The 22,594-nt window shown below is 39.5% G+C and overlaps 1 protein-coding gene across 3 annotated transcripts in view; it reads right to left on the bottom strand.

Annotated features, from left to right (window-relative positions):
- FBXL17 (F-box and leucine rich repeat protein 17) overlaps window positions 1-22,594 on the bottom strand; it is a 500,946-nt gene that overhangs the window by 13,138 nt on the left and 465,214 nt on the right. For all 3 annotated transcript variants that reach the window (XM_049648607.1, XM_049648606.1, XM_049648605.1), the window contains one exon: window positions 9,165-9,307. In XM_049648607.1, coding sequence (XP_049504564.1) covers window positions 9,165-9,307 — 143 coding nt within the window. The remainder of the gene's footprint in view (window positions 1-9,164; window positions 9,308-22,594) is intronic.

Raw genomic sequence — 22,594 nt, forward strand, 5'->3', positions numbered from 1 at the left:
GATAGCTACTTGGTGAGTCATCTGCAATGCTCTAAATGGTTCAGCAAAAGATCGACTATTTGAGAAAAACTGGGCCCTTAATAAGATAATTAATGTAGTCACTAACTGAGCGGTAAGTACAATGTATTTATAGAACACATCTGGGTGTTTCTAAATTAAACTCACAAAGTTAAGCTAAAAAACACAATTGAGAAAGAAAACTCTCAGAACTAAAAATGTCTTCTTGTATGCTTAATGGCTTTCTTGATTTCAGTTTTTATTTTCTTACAGAAAGCCTGGGGCGGTGGTAATCACCAGTGGACACCTGACAAAAAAAATATCTTTCTAAAATGGCATTTGCCATCAGGTAGAATTTATGGATTTGACCTGTTTCCTAAAACAAATTTATTACCAACAAAAATTTATTCTGCATAAAAGTGATCTGTAAATCTGTAGATTAAAAAGCCTGAAAACAAGTGATATTTCTGGTTTTCAGAAGAGAGACTCTACATAAATCAGAGAATTCCAGGGTTAGGCTCTGAAGGATGCTGAGTCCAATCACACAGCAGATGCCTGAACTCAGTCTGTGACTGTCCTGAACCCCAGGGGCTTTCAGCTACACTCAGAATTCCCCAGCTACAGGAAGCTGGTGTTAAATCCAAGGTGTTACCTTTCTAATTTCCCTCTGTCCAGATACTTCTTATAATCTATAACATTATCAGGAGGAAGTGGGATCTAATGTTTTTCAAACTTGCTTTTAGCTGTACAATACTTCTGCAAACCAGAATAATAAATAAATAAATACACAAACCAAATAAGTAAACTAAATAAAAACAAAGCAATAAAAGTGGGGTTGCTCTGGCTGAAGTCAGTTAGATGGTAAGGACCAGGCACCCTGCCCTCTTAGCTGCTCTGTCATTCCCAGAGACTCTGAGGAACCTCCTCAGAACCTTGGAGCTACACAGAATGCAGATAAGAAACACAATCCATTCATCCATCATCCAATACATATTTGTTAGGTAACTGTTATGTATCAGCCCCTATGGCTGGGTCTGGCAATATAACAGAAGGAGAAATCCATGGATCTTACAACCTAGTGAGGAGGAGAGTGATGGGGATGAAGAAGGTAGGAATTCACCACCACATGGTTCTTGCTTGCAAATGGTCCTTGCTTGCTTCATGTAAGAAAGTTTACATGCATTAACTCATTTCTCTCCATAGTCTATGGGATAGGTGTTATTTTTATTCCCTCTTTACAGATGAGAGAGGCGGTACGGGAGATGGAGATAGAAAAGCCAGGATTGTGGTGACATTGAAGGCAAGAGAAAAGCGTTCTCATGAAAGAGGGCATGGTTACCATATGCATGCAGCTGCTAAGGGATGAGACCAGTTGTGGACAGAGAAGTGGCTGCTGCATGTGGTGACAAGGAAGTCACTGGTGATGTTGAACAGACTCAGTGGCGCGATGAGGATGGAAGTAAGGCTGTAAGGAGTGGTGAAAAAGGAAGGATGACTGTTCATAGTCCATCCTTTGCAGAAAGGAGTTTAATAGGAGAGTGGCAGAAAATAGAACTGTAGAGGAATGCAGCTGAAAGAAGTTGTGGGGTCAAAGCAAGGTTCTTCATGCAGAAGAAATATACTTTGGGGTACCACTTTCAAAAATTAATTTGCAGTCTTACTGCATTGTAAGTGCCCATTTGCTGGCCTGTCTCCCCCAGGCGACTCCCCTACCTATGGGGTAGGAACTGCCTTGTTCGCTGTTTTTTCTGACCCGTCTCCTATCACCGCGACTGGAACCCAACAAGCACACTCAACAAATATTTCTTGAATAAATGGCCAAAATAGATAAAAATTGGGAGAGGGGAAGGAGTTTGGGTTTTTTCTTGAAAAACCACTTGCCAAATAAAACTTTCACTGCAAACCTGCTGCTGGATGGCCAGGTTTCATGTGCGGGCTGAGCCTGTTCCTTCCCAAGGAGTCCCTCAGTCTCCTGAGCCACTGTGCGCTGTCTTTATTTCTATTCTGTGAAGTCAGGTGCTAAGGAGTTCTGGGATCTAATCTGAACCCTGTTAAGAAACTGCTGTTACCTTTTCTGTTTCTAAATTAGAAAAATAATATGATCCTGCAATCTAATTCTTTCATATAATTACTTAAGCCAAATCAAAGTTCCAAGGAGATTATTTACTACAAAGCAATGACGCTCCCTGGTGCCTTTAGGCAAACTCCAACATAACATTCTATTCCTCCAGCATTTGGGGAACAGTAGGCCCTCTGCTTTCTCCTTTCTAAAAAAAAAAAAAAAAAAAAAATCATACATCATTCCCATAATAGAAGTGAGCAAAATATAAGCAGCTCCTTACAGCACTCTCCCTTAAAGCGTTCTAGGTTGATGTTGATTTTCCTGAAGAAGAAAACCAAACAAGTCCCAGCCTGCACACTGAGTGGCCTTCTAATTTGGCAAGTCTTTACTCTGTTTACCCCAAAGGACTGAGACCTATTGGTCTCTGAGTTTCTTCTTCCTTTATAATAAGTGGAATTGTTACTTAATGAATTTTAGCTACGATAAAAATAGATTCTATTTGTTTCTGAGAATTGCTAAGTCTCGGGGCCTGGTGTTTCTCTGTAAGATCTTCGCATGTGAATTTCTATTCATGGCTACAATATCATGAGCCAGGTAGTTCATGTCATGGTTGAATATCACAGACCAGATTCTAGAACAGATACGTATATATGAATAAATATAATAGCACTAGCAGTGGACATTTACTGAGGGCTTGCAGCGTGCATGACTTTGGGCTAAGTGCTTTATTCCAATATCTCATTTAGTCTCATGACAACCCTATGGAGTAAATACATCCCAATTTTTCAGATGGTGAAACTGAGGCTTTTAGAGATTAAGCTGTCCAAAGTCCACAGGCAGTCAAGTGAAGTAGGTAGAATGTAAAAACCCAGCAGTTTGACACCAGTGCTTACCAGTTTAACCTTTGCCATAAAGCTGTGTTTCTTGGTTTAATGCTTAAATACAGGGAAGGCTTTTCAGGTGCCCAGGATTGGCAGAAGAGGAGACGGGAGCGCTTCGCCACAGTGCGGTTGTGAGGTAACCTCTGAATTTCAGCTGATGTGTTTTTCTGTTTCAATTACCAGGAATAATCAGGAGAGGGTTGTAAAAATGTGTTTTAAAGTGTTCCTATGCGAAAATCACCTGGAGAAACTGTTTTATCAGCAAAAGGAACAAGATGATGATACTTCAAGCGAAGGACTTCAGTTCAGATTTTAGAGCCCCAGCCATGCTGTCACCATTTTTCACCTTCCCTCTCCCTCTGAGCACATGACTACGGGCTGTCAGGGCAATGGTTATGTCGCCTAGGCCTTGGGCTGCACAGTCTAACACAGGCAAGACCGCTCCCACCTTATCAGCACAGGACGGTTTGTTTCGTTTTGTTTTTTCACTTTATTTTCTTTGATAAGGCATAAATTTTCAATTCTCAGTTTTGGCTGTGGGCAATCTGGAAACAGCTGTGCATGAATGGCAGGGAAGAGGGGAGTCCCTGCAGGTACACACTTTGTTTCATGGCTGAATTGCTACCCAAACAGTCCTGGACACAGCGCCCCACAAATTATTTTTCCTTTAAACTGATTTTTCCAGTTAGTTCTGTGTATTAGTTACAGAGTCCTATATTATTTTCCCCATAGGGCTTTCCTGCTCCTGATTCCTAAACAAGCTGATAAAAACTCCATTTTCTCCACAGAAATATTTAGGTTGTTGAGGCTTTCTCTTACCATAATTACTTCCTGAAAAATGCAGTGGTCAATTTTTCCTGAATATTTTTACATTAAATTGGGCACACAAAACTTGGCCCTTGATATTTGAAGGCTGTAAAGTAGATTTCTGGCTTTAAAGAGATGACTGGTTTCTATTACTTGCTTTCTGGGTTGGCTTCTTATTGATTTGATTAAATCTCCCTACCATTTAAATGAGGAACTCTGTGTGAAAACACGAATTTCTTATGACCTGAAGAAATCATTTCTTATTGAAAGAAATCATCTGTTTCACTCCTCGACTAAGTACTTCAGGAATTGGAGCAGGTGAGGAGAAAGGTCTTGGCAATGGTAGTTTGATGAGAAATGAATTAATTCGATTATTTCCATGGTGTGGATCAATAATAGTCAGCCTCGCAGAGGCCCCTGGCCTGAAGGCAGCTGGATAATCAATAGGATCACACAGAGGCTTCTCCTCCCCCAGCAGCCTCTCTGATCTTTTCTGGGCGGACTCTTCACGCCTGTGTAATTCTAATTTATGTCAACTAGAAATCAAAGAAATTCCAAGAGGCTTTGGTCATAGGACATTGGGGTGGACCTTTCAAAATCTATTTGCGTCTATTCCTTCAGTAATGTGGCCCCCACAACCCTCCTGGCGCCTCTAGAGGCCAAGGAGAAGGAGCCTCCTCCCAACAGAAGGGCAGCTACCTGGTCCCGGCCTAGGCAGAGGGGCGGCGTTAGGTAAATCGAGGTACACTTTCTCCTTCCTATCTACAACTCTCCAGGGACATAAGAACAAATAGGCTTTTTAAGCCAAATGCTTTGCCAAGAGTGGCTCCCTCAATAACGCTCTTTAATGATACCCCAGATGCTGGCATTTTCAAATCAAATGAACAGTGTGTAAAATTAGTTCTGCATGAAGTTTAAAAAAAAAGAAAGAAAGAAAGAAAGAAAGTGAAAGGGAGCTTTTAAAAGCTCCAGCATTTCTTCATCCAACTGCTTTTCACAAGGGTTTGGCATTTGAGAATTGCTACATTTATGATGTTATTCGCTGCTCATAATTCAGGCCCTCTGTCTCCGAACTTCTGTATTAACACACACTGCAGAGGTTTCCACCACGACTTTTTATCACCGAGGTTTCCCAAACCAGCCAGGCTGCCTCTGGCGAGGTCTGGTTTCTCAGCCAATGCCATGCCACTGGGCTCCCTCCCCTCTCATCAACCCTGTTACCCCAAACATTTTTCATTAACCTTGAACATTGCGTTTCCATTTGCCCTACAGCTTTCCCATGATTTTTTTTTTTGTCCTTTTCAGTTTTGTTCTCCATCCAAACGGCCTTGTAAGAAATGAGGAAAATATCATATTATGAGAAGAAACAGATCTATATGGACTCTAGAATTCTACAGAATATTCTATTCTAAGGTTGTGAAAATATTCTCTGACCAAAACCACCTACTGTCTATAATTGTGGAAAGCAGAGTAAACATATCACTCTTATTAGAGAGTCCTGTTGATTATACAAGCAGTTTTAACTAAATCACCAAATAAATGCGTGTTAAGTTGATAGGTGATTTTGGGTCAACTCTAATTCCCAAGGTCAAGTAAGCCTTTGAACAGTCTTTAAGAATATAAGTTCACCCCAATTCATCAAAGCCGTCTCACACAGCGTTTTCTTCTCTTGGTTCTTACAATGCACTGAAGTTTAGGAGATTAAGTGGCGTCGGCTTTAAAACTCAAAGTAATGCCTCTAACATGCTTATCTATCCAGCAATCGGAACAGCTACTCAAACATGGGCTTCTTAACGCACTCCCTAGTTTTACAAGTGTTCAGGGAATGCTGCATTTGTGGAATGGCTGGAGGACTCCTCCCTACAAGTCACCAATGTTGTAGCCAAACAAGTTGTCTGATAGTCTAAGCCCACGTTGCTTTTATCTGCTAAGAATATGGTGAATGTTTCTCATCTGTTCTTTGTTTACCAAATGAGAGAGAGAAAGAACAGGGAGACGGAGGAAAACACCTTTTCCTACAACAAATGCAATGCATTTTGTCATTCTTTCAATTCCTCAAAAGCCCAAGTGAGGAAAAAAGCTCAAGTTCGGTAAAGTATAGCTTCCAAATTAAATATAAGTGGCCCCAAATGAAACTGGCTGTGTGTGAAAGAAAATATAACTGCCTTCACTATTTCGCAGAACTACAGGATCGCAGATCACAAGCCCGGGACACAAAGACATCACAAACCCCATCTTTCCCCCAGCGCAGGGATCCCAGTGACAATATTCCTGACAAGGGGGTTAATGGTGTAGACCATTGAGGTTTCTTGCTCCTCCTTTGGCTCCAGTTGGTGTCCAGAAAGGGGAAGAGCTCAAATTGATGACTGATTAACGGTTAGCAGATTTGGTTAAAGGACAGAGAGAAGAGTGATAGACCCAAATAGTTTTGTTCTTCAATTATTGGTTGGCACAGATGCTCACCTTGAGATAAATCGTGGGTCTTCGTGTCCATATGCTGATCATGATTTCTCTGTGTTTTCTATTTCTATTCTTATTTTTCTCCACTATTTTCTTATTACTCTCTTTTTGTTTCCCTGCCTATTTGAATTGTCTTCTCTTCAATTCAGCCTTTTCTCACCCTGCAAATCTTTCTTTATCCCTACACCCTGGTTAGTGAGTTGATTCTAAATACAGATTGTCCTATGGAGGCATTAGTTTTCCTTTGTCGAGTATGTAAAAAAAAAAAAAATGTAATTTTGACATCTTAGTATAGAAAATAATAACCTTAATTTTAACTGAGGAAAAAGTAAAAGGGCAGCATCTTTGCTAATCTTAGTTTATTTTTTCCTGTCTAATTTCCTTTCAAAATCAGATAGCAGGCAGTACAATTTTTTCTCATTTGGAAATTTCAAATATCAAAACACAGGTTAATATGACATTGATGATAAGAATAATCAGTAGCACTGAGTATTTTATATATAACAAACATGATTATTCTAAGGGCTTGGTATATGTTCATTCACTTAAATGCTCACAGAACTCTACAAGACAGGTACTATCATTATCTTCATTTTACAAATGAGGAAACAGAGGCACTGAGTAACTGCCGAAGATAACACTACTAAGAGCAGAGCCCAGATGTGAACCTAACTCTGGCCTCTGAATCCATGCCCTCATCTATTAACCTCTTTGTTACTCACATTGTTACTCTGAGTCTTGATAAAAATTTAAAATCTGGAGACAGATTGCATAACACAAATTTTGAAAGCTGAGTAGCTACTTACTCTAGGTTTCCATCCAACTAAATCAACAAACAAGCGATTATGTGCAAGGCTTTATTTGCACTTTGTGGGTGGCTTGGAAACTTCTTCTGTCCTCACAGAACCTCTTGTGTCTGGTTCTGAGCTGCCCTAAGCCTAACGACGCCAGGCAGTAAGGCTGGCCCCAGCATCCTCTGGGCTGGGCCGCACCACAGCAGGCTATGGGCAGACAGCATGGTGCTGGAGCCAGAGGCTCTCAGAGCAGTTCAGTGGTTGGAGACAGGATTCAGAGGCCGCCAGAGGAAAGGGCTAACACTCTCTCAGGGAGACCACTAATCAGAACAGCCTCCCCATCCCATTTTGGACTAATTTGCGTCTGGGTAGAAAAGGATCCTTTCCTTAACTTAAAATAAGCAAAATGCTGGTCAGCAAATATGTCAGAAATAATCTTCTCCTGTACTAACTGGAACATAAACTTTTACCATTCATCTCTGAAGGTGGAGCTGACCTCAACAAATCTAAGGAGTACAGACTAGAAATATGGTAATTTCTAAGAGTGCTTGTGGATATACAGATCCGTTTTGAACGCATACATTTTGGCGTCCTTGGTTCAGGTAGTACCCAGGTAGTAGCAGTTTCTTCTGGCAGACATTGAGCAAAGCTGCTGTCATTGTTTAGCGTTTCTAGAATACTCCGCCTACTGTAGATTCTTTAACTTGTTTTAAAAGAAGTCTTTAAAAAAAAAAGATTTTATTTTTTAAGTAATCTCTACACCCAACATGGGTCTCGAACTCACAACTCTTGTGAGATCAAGAGTCACATGCTCCACTGACTGAGCCAGCCAGATGCCCCTCAGAGGAGTCATTTTAAAGTGAAAGGGTTAGTAGCAGCATTAGGTTAGTTAGTAGTGAAATCTGAGGGAGACCTGCAACCCCTGGGTCTAAGTGCTGTTGCTTAGTAACAAAGTCAGCCAGCTTTTTAGGTTGGGCTGAGAATATATAGTAAAATCTCTCTAAACATAACTAACTGGCAAAGGCCTAGTATAAGCTGGGATTTTAAAACATTTAAAGCATTTGGAGAAAAGAACTAGGTCAATTAACAAAAATGACAAAAGCACACAAAGGATTTGGGCCATTCTTCTATTGGCCCCCAAATTTGGTACATTTAGAAAATGCATGTCCTTTGAGAGACATATATATTTAGTTTCACTCTCTTTTGCTAGATCTGTCCCTAGTCACCAGTTGCAAAAGTAGCACACATGTGTAAATTATTATAAGATGCTAGCACTTCTGAGCAAGTGTCTGAGGTGGATCTGTTCCCAGGGGGCAGACCCCGTGCCTGGAGACGGCACCCAGGTGTGCCACGGGCACGGGCCCAGACCCTGGAGACCTGCGGTAAAATCTTGGATGACTGGCCTCAGGCCAGGGTCTGGTCTTACTAAGTCTCCATTTTCTCCTGTTCATAGCACAAATAACCACTTCTTAGACTTACAGGGGAAACATGGAAGCATCTCGGTAGTACTTGGTGATCAATACAGATTTTTATCATTTTCCTTCGTAGTCTTCAAGGGCCCCATATTAAACGTGGCACAATTTCCCAAACTCACACTCATATCTCTGGCCAGCGCCACTCACCTTCAGTGGGACCTCTGGGACCATTTCTCATCATGTACTAAAAGTGACATCTTAAGTGCAGAAAGGCACAAATTCCCACATAATATTCCCTCCCTGGCCCGTTCTTGCCCCCAGATTGCCACAATACATACATGTTGAGCACTGAAACCACACACTTCAAATTGTGAAAAACCAGTTTGGCACTGTTCTTTCCACCTAACTGTTGCAGGCAACTTGGAATCCAGAAAAGAATTTTACCGTTAGACCCTGCACATTGCTGTGTGATGTGCAAACACTTTTAATTTTGGTCCGTGGACTTAGGGACAGGAGGCCAAATATAATTTGTGCGTATGATTGCTTTTCCTTTCTGCATAAGCACAAAATTCATTTTTAAATAGAAAAATGCAAAAATAACTTCAGATTAGTGTAGAAAACCAGGCATCTTGCAATGCAAGATGTAACAGTACATGTATGTGCACGTACACATACATACATATAGGGGGAGAGAGAGAGAGAATATCATAGAAAGCTATTAACTACAAACTTGATAGGTAACTCTTACTTTATCACATCTCATCAGTCCCAAATATCTTAGAGATTTGCTGCTCTGCGCAATCAGGGTGGCTCCTTGATCTGTAATTTCTTTACACCATCCAACATCCACAGTCTCTATTGTCATGCTGTACCGGCCAATGGCTATCAGTGCTGCAGAGAGGGACAGAAAGAGAGAAAGCAAGCATAAATGTTAGCAGTGTATGGGATCTCTATCTTATTATGACTATTTCTCTCATTTCCTCAGTAAATTTGTTCCTGAAATGTTGTGTGTAAATGAATGTTTTGTAAACGAAATTAAATTTGAAATGCTTTAGGAAAGCTTGCTCTATGACAAACCCTTTCACAAAGTGAATAATCATTCCATAATTCCCCTTTCATTGGAACACAGCTTCTTATCAGTTTTACTCATTACAAGGTTACCTGTACTTTCAAACATTCATATCTGCAGAAGGAATAAATTAAAATGAATTATATATATAATGTTACAGAAAATGCTGAGTAGAAACTAAACTTTACCCAAGATAACTTTAATAATTTTTTTAAAAGAAAAATCCATGTAAGCACCATTTTGAGGTGTATTATACCGCATATAAATTTCTTTACCGATTGGCATAATTTTTTCCAGCTGTTCATGATCTGTAAAATGTAAGACTATATAATATTTTTCACATCAGTCCTTCTTGGGACTGTTAGGAATTAAGAATACATTATACATACAGTTGAACTTAATTGGTGCCATGCTACAGTGGGGTAAAGGGAATGCATTTGTTATGCTGAATTTCCTCACCATTATCAGAAGTCTTCCTTCTATTAACATATAAAATGAAGCCTGTCATCTGAAAACTATCAGTATCTCTAGTCTTCTTGACTGTTTAGCATTGGACCACTACTAAAGGGCAGATGCGTATCCCATAATCTACGATGTGCACCACTTATCACTGCTCCATTACCCAGCACCCTGTCAGAGCGACCAATCAGTGAAGGTGGCTCTTTGCTACGGACTTCTCACTTGATAGACACGCACACCTCTACATTTGTGGAGCAGAAAAACAGATTTCAATACCTCCAGCCAGAATAAGTTCATGGTGCATTGGTTTGTAAAAGAAAACCCTGAAAACAATGCCACACATTTTAAAAAGGACAGAGAAATTGTTTGCTAATTATTTCCTCATTCTAAGATAGGATGAGTTGATTTCTGTGACATTAAAGGCGGATGATATTTTCCAATTGACTAGATTGATAAGAGCAGAGTGAATTACTCATGTAAATAAATGTTAACTCTTACAGCTCACAGAAAAGAACTTGGCAAAATCTCTTTGCCAATTACCTCAGTAATATTTTTTTTACTAGAAAATTCATGCCTATGATTCAAGTATCAAAGCACTCCTAAGTAGCCTGATATTTAAGGTTTACAAAAACACCCATCAACTCAGTGTATTCCAGTGAAAATGCGATGAAGGACACAAATTTTTTTTTCCTAGAAATTCCTCATGCCACGAATTTGTTCATGCTTTCACCTTTGCCCACCTACTTCGACATTTATTTGTTATTTTTTTTAAATTTACTTAGAGAGAGACAGCACAAGCAGAGGTGGAAAAGAGAGAGTGGGAGAGAGAGAATTCCACCCAGTCTCCACACTGTCAACTCAGAGCTTGACACAGGGCTTGAACTCACAAACCATGAGATCATGACCTGAGCCGAAATCAAGTCAGATGCTTAACCGACTGAGCCACCCAGGCGCCCCACTAGTTTGACATTTAGTTTTCAAGGAAGTGGAGCAGGGTAGAGGGGGTTTTGCCAAAGGTTTGCCAAGTGGTCTGAATGATATTTTGTGCGTAGAAGTAATATCCCAGGTTAATCCCATCGGTGTCCCTGCCCTAAGAAAGCCATGATCTCTGGCACGATCATAATTTCACTAGTTATGCTATCCTAAGGATCTCCTATGATGACTGAAGTAGAATATACATAAAAGAAATTTCTTTCAATCTCAAACTATAATTTCAGAAGATGACAAATCACAAGTTGCAGAAGGCCCCAGGTTGGTAGACTGTGTACTTTTATTTACGTTTGAGGCTAGAACATGAAAGCCCTGCCCCGGACAGAAAAACATAAAAATAATGATCTGAGGAGTTTTTTAGAAGCTGCTTTATAAGCAAATGAAGAGTCAATAGCTTTTGATTCTAATTGCTAAGAACACTGGTGTTTATTATTTCCCTTTTTTTCCTTTCTTGTCCAAATTAATATAAGCAGTAAACAAGACAACTGAAGATAAATCAGGGCATTCTATGTTTGTTTTGACATAGCTCTATACCGTAAAGTAAGAACTGAACTTTATTATTCCTTAACTTGTTCATTTATTCAGCAAACACCTCCTGAGTACTCACTCTAGAGCATTTTGTCTAATGTCTATTGACTATCCATGGGCTAGGCACTGGGCTAGGAATTTTAGGCATATTATTTCATTAAATCCTCTCAGAAACCCTATGAAGTTTTATTATTTTTTCCATTTTAAAGATCAGAAAACTGAGTCACAGAAAGACTGAATGGCCTTCCCTGTCACAAGACACTAAGTGAGGGATAATAGGCTGAGAATTAGGCTCTCAGTCCCGGCTGCACATGAGATCTACTAAGTCAGAACCATGGGGACAGTCACCAGGCAGTTCTAACGTGCTGCACCACTGGCGTGTGGAAGTGGAACCGTGGGTGTGACATGAGGGGCCTGTGCTAGGTGCTGGGGACAGAAAGATTCAGAGCTCAGAGGCCAGCTGAATGGGATGGAAATGAGGAACACCCAAGTAAATAGTGACAATACAATGCTCATCCCCCCTCTCTTCCCATTCCTATCTCATTCTCGCTTCTCAGATCTCAAGTCAAAGGTCAGCTTCTCAAAATGGATCTCTCTATCATTTGCCACTACTGGAAACGCTATTATTAATTTGTTTGGTTATTCACTTTGTTGTAGCCCATCTCTCCCATAAGTATGACAGCTCCTATTCACTGCTGTATGCCCAGCCCCTAGCCTGTGCCTGGTGCGGAGGTAGTTCTTAAAAGTGTTAGTGGAACGCACCAATGACTGGAATATGGTTTGGGTCTACTACAAAAGCATGCCAAGGGGGCACCAGAGCCCCTCACTCTTCAAGGGAGAAGAGAAATCATAGGAGCTCTCATGGAAGTGCTGAGCTAGGTCTTGAGGGATGAGTAAGGATTCTCTAGGAGAACAAAGGAGCTTGGGCAAGTATGTTGGGCTAAGGAAACAGCATATGTAAGCATAGAGAGATGTGAAAGGGTAGGGCAGCTGTAGGCCATTCTGTGCAGCTGAAATAAAAACAAGGCCAAGAAGTGGCAGGATTTATTTCAGAAATATTTATTCAATGATTAATGACACTGGAGTAGGTATAAGAGACACAGAGTAGCAAAAACAAGCAGAGTCCTTGATGTCCTTTAACTTACATTCTAGTAGGAGAGACAGGTGTGAAGCAAATAAACACACCACCATATATAAATCTAAATTGTAACAAATGTTCTGAAGGAAACTGACTGATTACTTTAGGAATAACACTTGCGGGGGAGGGGGGGCAGGGGGTGGGCACTAGGGAGAGTCTTCCTGATGAAGTTACTTTTAACCTGTCCAATAGCCCTGCAAAAACAATACTCATTTTATGGTAGAAAACTGAAGTTAAATACTTCAGCCAGGCCCCACCCCTACTAAGTGGCAAAACCAAGGTGCACACTGAGATAGTTTGGCTCCAAGGCCAGTGTTGGTTCTACCATAGCAGCACAGGGGTGGTTGAGGAGCCTGCATGTGTACAGAATGTATTTTTCCCCTTTACCACCATTCAGGACTTAACCATTACAGCTTGCAGGGAGCCAAGTAAAACACGGTGACCATAAAACACGGTCCACCAGAATCTGTAAATTCCAGAATATATAGAACAATTTACATCTTTGTGACTATATCCTACCTTTGAATATTTTTTCATTGTTCTTCACAAGCTAACCATGACACTTGTAGTGTGGTACAGTCTCAAGTTCATTTCCAGGCTCACTACTTAGCAGATGTCTGACCTCAGGATATTTCACTTTTCTGAGTCTCAGCTTCCTCACTTGGACAATGGAGATGTTGACTATATGTCCTGCTTACTTCACAGGGTTGGTCTGAGGTTCAAATGACATAGTACATGTAAGGGGCTCGGCACTACATAAATGTCATGATTTATGTGATATTTTCCCAAAGCATTCTACAGTGGTGCAGTTGATATAAAATGAAAAGACTTTAAAGAGTTTTGAAAAATAAAATGCTCCGGGAAAATGAGAGCATTATGTAAGTATTTAGTCATTATGTCACTGCTAGAGCTCCTGAACTGCCTACTCTCTATTGGTGATCATGAACTTGTAGATTGCACCTGGGATGATAGGGCTGCAAATGTAATGTGTGATTACTACCTTCACTAGGGGCTGTTGACACATTACAATGATATTTATTGAGCCTTGAAAAGAAATAAATTATGCAAGACTAATTCCTAATCTCAATGCAGTTTGAATATACGTTTTTATGTGCTAAGTACAACTAACAAAAATAGTTACATTCTAAAAAAATTATACAAGTTAAAAGCTATAATCCAGTAACTTATATCATTATCAAGAAAATACATTAACCCCCTAAAAGGCATTTCCATAGACAGAGAAAGTGAAAACCATGAGCACATACATATTAAATTTTGACTAAGAAATTCCATTTCCAGGGGTGCCTGGGTGGCTCAGTGGGTCAAGCATCTGCCTTCGGCTCAGGTCATAATCTCGCGGTTTGTGATTTTGAGCCCTGTGTCAGGCTCTGTGCTGACAGCTCAGAGCCTGGAGCCTGCTTCAGATTCTGTGTCTCCCTCTCTCTCTGCCCTCCCTCTGGTTGTGCTCCGTCTCTCACTCTCTCAAAAATAAACATTAAAAAATTAAAAAAAAGAAATTCCATTTCCAGGAATATACCCTGGAAATACACTTTTTGAAAAAGATACTTTTAATAATACTAGGAACTTTTAAATCATTCAGTGAAAAAAAGTAAAGGTGCAAGAATTTATATGGTGTGCTATCACCATATAAAAGAGAATACAATTAAAAAAAACCACTTACAAATCTGCTCCTTTGTGAAAAAGGAATATGGGAGAGAGAAACCAGGAAATACAGAGACTGTTTAAGTATACGGGGTTGGTGGGAAAGGGGAGGAAGGAAGGGGCATGGAATGTGGAGGTGGGGATGTGAGGAGGGAGGGACACTTCCTGGAGTATCTCTTTGGATATAGCTTCGACTGTGAATCATAGTAATGTTTTACACACCTCCCAAAATAAAAAAAAAAAAAAATTAAAACTAACAAGGATGTAGGGGAATGGGAAGTAGAATACAAACAGTAACAAATGAAGCTAATTGTATTACAAATGAAGAGCGTGACCCAGACAAATAAAATAACCACACAGAAGAGGATGGGAATTAAGAATTCAGTCACTTTGGAAAACATTATTTTGGCAGGATATTGTAAGGTGAAATCCAAAAAGAACTGTCAGCAAACATTGTATTCCAGTTAGTAATTCTATTTCTCACAGGGCTATGAGGTAGCAATTCAGTAACTACTTTATGTGTAATCTAGGATTGTAAATGATGAGAGCCAGTCTTTTTACTGTCAGAGAAAGAAGTTATAAATAAGAAAAGGGGAGAGGCTTATAATAAACCCTGTGGTATTGATTTGGAATCAGAGGTACTAGAATGAACTGTTGGTTCATAACAGATACACAGATACAGAAATAACTAATAAATATGATGTATGTGCATGCATGGGTTAGTATACATGCATATATTCCTTATCTTTTCAGCTGAGAGAGACTAGGAGCAATGACACTCTAGTAGCAGTGATGTACAGGCACCCAGATCTTGATTTATAAATATCATTCTCTAATAAAAAGAATTAAGTCTTCTTATAGAAATGGTTGATTCCTGCACTGGGGCAGGGAAATACAAGATAAGTCTGAAACATCTTGTGATATCAGAAAAAACAGGTGCTTAAAAGAGTGAGGGCATATCAAAAGGACACATGATCCATTCAGAAGAAGCTGCCAATGGCCACAGCTGGAACAATGTGAATCTCAAAACAAACGAGTGTATTGGACTATCCTTGAGAAAACCAAATAAGCATCCACAAATCCATATTCATAGAGGTAGAAAGATAGAAGATGGATATACAGTCAAGGAAGGACAACTCTTCCTTACAGAAAACTTCCAATGAATCAATTTGGAAAGAATGGGGGAAATACAAAAACATCATCAGGCAAAGACCGCAGTAATAACTGTTGCAGGCCAAGTCCACAAAAGGATGCTAAAATCAGTGGGTGAAAGTTTTGGGAGAAACAAAATAATAGCATAGTGCCAAAGATATTTATCAACTGCAAAGGGAAGTCAGTATAATTACTAACATCACAGTGGAGACACCCAGCAGCCATCACCTTAACCAAATGACCAAGGTTAACATCACCAGTAATAACACATACAGACATCACATGTACCACCTGATCACTTCTTCAGTATTCTTGCCAAAATAATCTCAATCCAAACATCACACAAACCTAAGATGAAAAACATTCTACAGGTCTAGAGGGTAAGGGTAATGAAATATAAGAAAAGAATGAGGAAGCATCAGGATAGGAGACTAAGGAGACAGGAAAAGCAGATATACTGTGAGATCCTGGATTGGATCCTGGAATAGACAAGAAAATTAGGGGGAAAACTGGTGAAATTCAAATAAGATCTATAACTTAGTTATCTTATTGCTTCAATGTTAATTTCCTGGTTTGATAATTATACTATGGTTATAGGAGTTGATCACACTAGAGGTAGCTAGGTGAAGAATATTATGTGAACTGTTTACTGGTTTTGCAACTTATCTGAATTCTAAAAGTATTTTGGGGTGTCTGGCTGGCTCAGTCAGTAGAGCATGCAACTCTTGATCTTGGGGATGTGAGTTCGAGCCCCACACTGGGTTTAGAGACTACTCAAAAATAAAATCTTAGAAACAGTATTTGAAAATAAAGATTTTAAAAGTGTAGATAAGCTAATCAGACAACAAGTGAATGAACTAAGGAGAGAACTAAAATTTTCTAAGTGAAAGCAGGTATTACTTTCACAGTGAACAATCTGATATATAAATGTTACAACTAAAAATACATTTTTTTCTTCATAGGAGGAAGATTAGTCATACGAGTGCATTAACAAGTAACCTGCATGTGCCATTTTGTCCTTTCCAGTTCTATCTTCTGCTATGGATCTATGCACCTGCAATACAATCAGAAGAAATGCCCTGGTGCTTGAAAGAACTAGGGTTAAAATCTAACAGTGGGATTAACATCTTTCATGTAATACTTGGAAAAAAGGATTTGCAAAGAAATTTCTTGGCATGAATACAAAGAGATAAATATGAAAAGCACTCTTCTTTGTAGATGCCACAGAAGCCCCCAAAACAAAGAAATGACACTTTCAGAGACATTTGTTGTTGTGTGATGGTCTCTGGGAAGGCTCCCTCCACCCTGCAGGGACTATAGCAGTGGTTCCTACCCCTGGCAGTTCAGGAGAATCACAGGTGCCTAGAAAAAGTACAGATGCCTGAGTCCCACCCCTGGAGATTCTGACTCAGGAGAAGCCATAAAAACTCCTGTGATCCCAATGTGCAGCCAGGGCTGAGAACCACTTGAACAGAATAACCTGTAACTCGGGCAAAGTCAGTCAACTAAAAACAAAAGAACTAATTTTCAGAGATATAAGTAGCTTTGTGTTCTGATATTTTAATACAACTTTGTCTCTCAAACAGTAGTGACTTCTTGTACACAATCCAATACTTTTTAACTTCTCTATTTCTAATTTATATCCTTTCCTTCCATTTTGATATATTACTATTATATTCCTCCTATCATTTTTTTTAATGTTTATTTTTATTTTTGAGAGACAGAAAGAGCACGAGTGGGCAGGGGCAGAGAGAAGGAGACACAGAATCAGAAGCAGGCTCCAGGCTCTGTGCTGTTAGCACAGAGCTCGATGCGGGGCTCAGACCCACAACTGCGAGATCATGATCTGAGGCGAAGTCGGAAGCTCAATCAACTGAGCCATCCAGGTGCCCCATATTCCTCCTATTATTGTGTAGTAAACCTGACAGTGACCATATGCTATTTTTCCAGGTTGTCCTTTTTAGTAAATATTTTCCTTTAGTTCATTGCACTTATTTATATTTCTAATACAGCACTTATCAGAGTTTGTTTCATATTAGAATTATTTATCAAACACCTGTCTTCCTACTAGATTGTAAAGTCTTTGAAGCAGCAAATGTAGAGAATGCTTTTCTAGGACCTCTAAGTCTCTGAAAATCAAGGGTCACTCATTTTTTACAGCTTCAGTGAATTTTTTGGAAGTATAACATGCATGCAGAATATTGCACAAATCCTAAGGGTACAATTTGATGAATTTTGACAAAGTTAACCCAGCTGTGTAACACTCTCTAGATTGAGAGACAGGGCATGACCATCACCCCTGAAGCTCACTCGTCCCCAACTCCAGTCACTGTTATTCTGCCACTAAGAATAGCTACTATCCTGACTTCTAACAACACAGATTAGTATTCTTGTGTTTGAACTTCATATATATAGAGTCAAACACCCAGTACTCTTATTTCTGGTTTTTCAGCAGTCTGTTATGTTAATGAGATCCAACCACATTGTTAAGGGTATGAATAGTTTGTTCATTCTCATTTCCAAAGTGGTGATAACATTTACATTCTTACCAGTAATGTGTGAAGATTCCAGTGTCTCTACATCCTTGCCAGTACTTAGTGGTATCTGTCTTTCTGATCATAGCCATTCTGGTGGGTGTGAGGTGCTACCTTATTGTGGGTTATAATTTTCATTTCCCTAAGGACTAATGATGTTGTGCATCTTTTCATGGTGTCATACACTGCTTTAAAATCCCAGCATAATATTATGTGCCTTTATCCTTACAAGCACTAAGTATCTATTAAATTAAATTGATGAAGAAGGAGAGGCACGTAAGTTTTCTATTATTAGACTACCTAGCAAAGAATAGCAAAATATCTGTTTCTAGACGACAGATCATTTTCCACATAATTTGAGGGAATGTACCAGTAAAATAAACTAGTCTAGCCTCTGGAGACACGAAAAAATCTTCAAGTTTCTTAAAATAAGAGAGTAAATTCAAAAAATTTACAGTTATAGAAACCTTTCCAAATGCTCATTTATTTGTGGAATTTCAAAGACCGTGGAGTATGCTTTATTTAGGAACTCTAAATCTCTTACAATCAAGTGAAAAATAAATATAATACAAAAATTGTGGTGGATAACATTGGAGTGAAAATGTTGAATTATGGTAGAATTTTCAAGACACTTTATGTAAGGGCATTCATTTTACAGAACTCTTCTTACTGAGTTCAGAACAGCAACATGCAAGTCTTATCTGACAAAGGGAAGAAGCTGGCTGTGGCCCCTGACCTTTCAGGGAAAAGACTCTCCTGCCCTATACATCCTGAAATGGAAATACAACATTATTTATAGGCTGCACCTGCTTTCCTTCCTAGGAGATTAGCAAGTTGGTGGAAAGTAAGAGTTCACATGAAGAATTTTTTAAAGAATTTTTTAAGTTCATCAGAAGCAAGGATAAGTATTTTTTATTCTTTATGCTTTCCAAATTATTTTTATTTTAATAGCAGAAAGACACAAATCACATTGGGTAGGTAGAAACTATTTTTGAGTATGTGACTTCTGAAAACGTAATAAACAAAAGGCATATTTAGAACTAACCTTCATTTAACAGGAATCTGATCCACTGCTCTGGTTTTCAGTGGTGCTGTTTTTGGTGGAAACCAACCCTCTGAGAGGAATGTTAGGTTCCCTTGATAATCCCCTTATTAAATTTTGGAATCCAAGATGAGGAAGAAAAAAAAAAAAGCCTACTCTTAACATTAGCTGAGAACCTTAAAGTCCCTGGTTCAATGATTCTTTTTTATTCTAGCTAGCCTGCATAAATACATATATTACTTATCAAAGAATTATGCATATTTTTAAAAATTCTGACATTATATTAGATTTCCTCACTTTATGAGAAGTGAATTCTGGGCTTCAATATGTTGGTTCATGGATATGGAAAAGTATATTAGTGTTTCTGACACAGATCTGCCTTGTCCACCTTTCTGAGCTGGAGTTTCCAGACTGCCATAAAGATGGAGCATCAGTATCAAGCAGGCATCAGATACAAATATTTATCTGACCCCACGTGGAGCAGAGCAGGATGCCACGGCAGCAACTACTGCTTGAGAGATACCAAGGTTGGTGACAACATGTGTTACCAGACTGCCCAACAGGCATTGTAAAAATATCTTGACATTGAAGGGAAGGAAACCGAAGGAAGAGGGAAGAACACATGAGGATGTCAGCAGAGTGAATATATCATCTCTTCCTTCTTTAAACAAATACTAATCAAGTGCCTCCTAAGCACCAGGGAATGTTTCAGGAACTGAGAATAAAGAGAGCAAATCCCTGCCCTTGTGAGGCTTGTATTCTGAATACAAATAAATAATTAGAATACTTAGGTTTTCAGGTGGTGATTAGGCTTCTGAGAAAAATTCAGCAGGGCCTAGAGGTGGGAGAGCTACAATTTTAATTAGGGCAACCATGGAAGGCCTCACAGAGAAAATGACATCTGAGCAAAGATCTGAAGAGGTAAGGGAACAAGCCATACAGATATCTAAGGGAAAGGCATTATGTGCAGAGAACACCTAATGCCAAGGCCATGAGGCAGGAAGGTTGCTGGTTTGTTTTAGAGTGAGCAAAAGAGCAAGGTGGTGAGTAGTGGAGAGGAGATTGGGGAGAGTTAATGGAAAAGGGGGTGGTCAAAATCATCTCATAGATCATTTTAACGACATTGGCTTTCCCTCTAAATGAAATCAGAAACCACTGGAGAATTTGGGGCAGAGGAGTGATATGATCTAATTTAAACTTTCAAAGGACTTCTCTGGCTTCTGGGTTGAAGACAGGCTGTAAGAGGCAAGAGCAGAAGCAAGGAGACCAGTAAGGAGGCCACTGCAATGATCTAGACAAGAAGTGATAGTGGCTTGGCCAAGGGCTATGTAACAGAAATGGGGAGGAGTTGAACTAGACTACAGTAGAGAGACCCAACAGTATTTGCTGATGGACTGGCTGTGGAGTAAGAGAAGGAGAAGAGTCAGGGTGTTAAGAGAAAAGAAATCTTTTCTTTTCGGCACTTAGATTTAAAAGACATTTCCTGCATGGAATTTTACATAGCTGTTCCTTGGGTACTTTCGTGTCTAAGTGTTCTTGCACTAGTAGGAATATATCAGTTTCTTCTCTTGGATATAAACTCTGAGAGGGGCAAAGACCACCTTTATTCATCTTTATATCATTATCTAGCATAGGGCCTTTATTTGTTAGTGTTCAATATATGTTCATTTAAATATGTACATCTTAGATATCACAATTAAAAGCACTTAGGGAAAAACAACTTAGAAAGGGGTCTTGTTTGCATTCTCTAGAGTTCCTATTCATTCTTTATTCTAAAAGTATTTACTGAGTAGCTACAGTATATTAATCACTATGATGTTTGTAGGTACCTTTGAGGAGATTATAGGTAATAAACATTTCCCCCTATATGTCTCTGCATTTAAAAATTTTCTAGAGTGTGGGCTGCCTAGGTGGCTCAGTTGGTTAAGCATCTGACTCTTGGTTGCAGTTCAGGTTATGATCTCATAGTTCATGAGTTCGAGCCCCACACCGGACTCTGTGCTGACAGCACAGAGCCTGTTTGGGATTCATTCTCTCTCTCTCTCTCTCTCTCTCTCTCTCTCTCTCTCTCTCTGTCCCTCCCCTGCTCTCTCTTGGGCATGCTCTCTCTCTCTTAAACAAACAAACAAACTTAATTTTTTTTCTAACACTAGGCATGTTTTACTTTACCAAAAAATCGGTTTTTAAAAAGAGGAACTAGATAGGTTTCTGAGTTTTACCAGAGTAAAGGGAAGAACTTAACATTTCTTTTTTTTTTTTTTTAATGTTTCATTTTACTTTTGAGACAGAGAGAGAGTGAGCAGGAGAGGTGAAGAGAGAGATGAAGACACAGAACTTGAAGCAGGCTCCAAGCTCCAAGCTCCAAGCTGTCAGCAGGGCTCAAACCCACAAACTGTGAGATCATAACTTGAGCCAAAGTCAGATGCTTAACCAATTGAGCCACCCAGGTGCCCCAGAACTTAACATTTCTGAAAGTGGGGTTTCTCTCTAATCTTGCTCGTCAAGGCAAACAAACACATTGACTGGTACCAAAATTCAATACCTAAAAATCATGAAATCCTGTGAAAAAAGCATAAAGCTATTTGCAAACTAAAATTAAATACAAAAAGGTGAGTTCACTTACTCCTCCTTAACTATAACCAGAGCAGTTATTACTCAGGGGCCGTTGTCCAGACCATGGATTAGCTTAGATACTGGCAAAAACTTGCTTATGGATCTTTCTGCCATAAGAAGGGAAAAGGAAATAAAAACATGAAATTCAAAGCATTTCAATTTGAGTTTTTCAAGTTTATGGGGTGCCTGGGTGGTTCAGTTGGTTAAGTGCCCAACTCAGGATTTTGGCTCAGGGAATGATCTCATGATTCCGTAGATAGAGCCCCATATTGGGCTCTGTGCTGTGAGGAGCCTGCTTAGGATTCTCTCTCCCTCCCTCCCTCTCTGCCCATCCCCTGGTCATGCACACGTGAGAGGTCACTCTCTCTTTTAAAATAAATAAACAAACATCAAAAAAAAGTTTAGTGGAGAACTAGATTAAAATTCAGGGAACACTAAACTTTCTATATTCTTTTTGTCTTCCAGGGGGAAGAAGAAATCCCAGTTCTCACACTAGTGCAAATGCTCACACAGGCAGGGAGACACAGACACAGACGTATATACATATATTATTCTTAGGCCCTAATTCACAGGTAGACGTATCTTAAAGCTACTGAAGGGCCTTCTGAAGGTCTAACATTTACATGGACCTTCACAAGGGCCTGGTTCACAGAAATGTACTCATAGGGTAATGTATTTTTGTAAAATTCTGTAAAAGCAAGATGCTTTTGTATTCTTTTCTTTAAGAGAGATCTCAAATTGTTTAAACCTCAGGTCCTGAAAAATCCTGAATTTGTCCCTGATCCAACACAGAATATTCTGATTCAGTGGCTTTGGGGGTGGATATCAGGAAGCTCTATCTTTTTCTTTCCTATTTTTTAATGTCACCAAGTGATTTTGATGCATAGCCAGGTTTGGAAATCACTGACGAAGGACTTACAGACTGATCAGTTTAATGAGTCCCTGACATCTAGGTAGTATTTCTACCTGGAGCTTTGCCACCATTGATTGG

The sequence above is a fragment of the Panthera uncia genome (genome assembly GCF_023721935.1).
Source record: "Panthera uncia isolate 11264 chromosome A1 unlocalized genomic scaffold, Puncia_PCG_1.0 HiC_scaffold_17, whole genome shotgun sequence".
Classification (NCBI taxonomy): domain Eukaryota; kingdom Metazoa; phylum Chordata; class Mammalia; order Carnivora; family Felidae; genus Panthera; species Panthera uncia.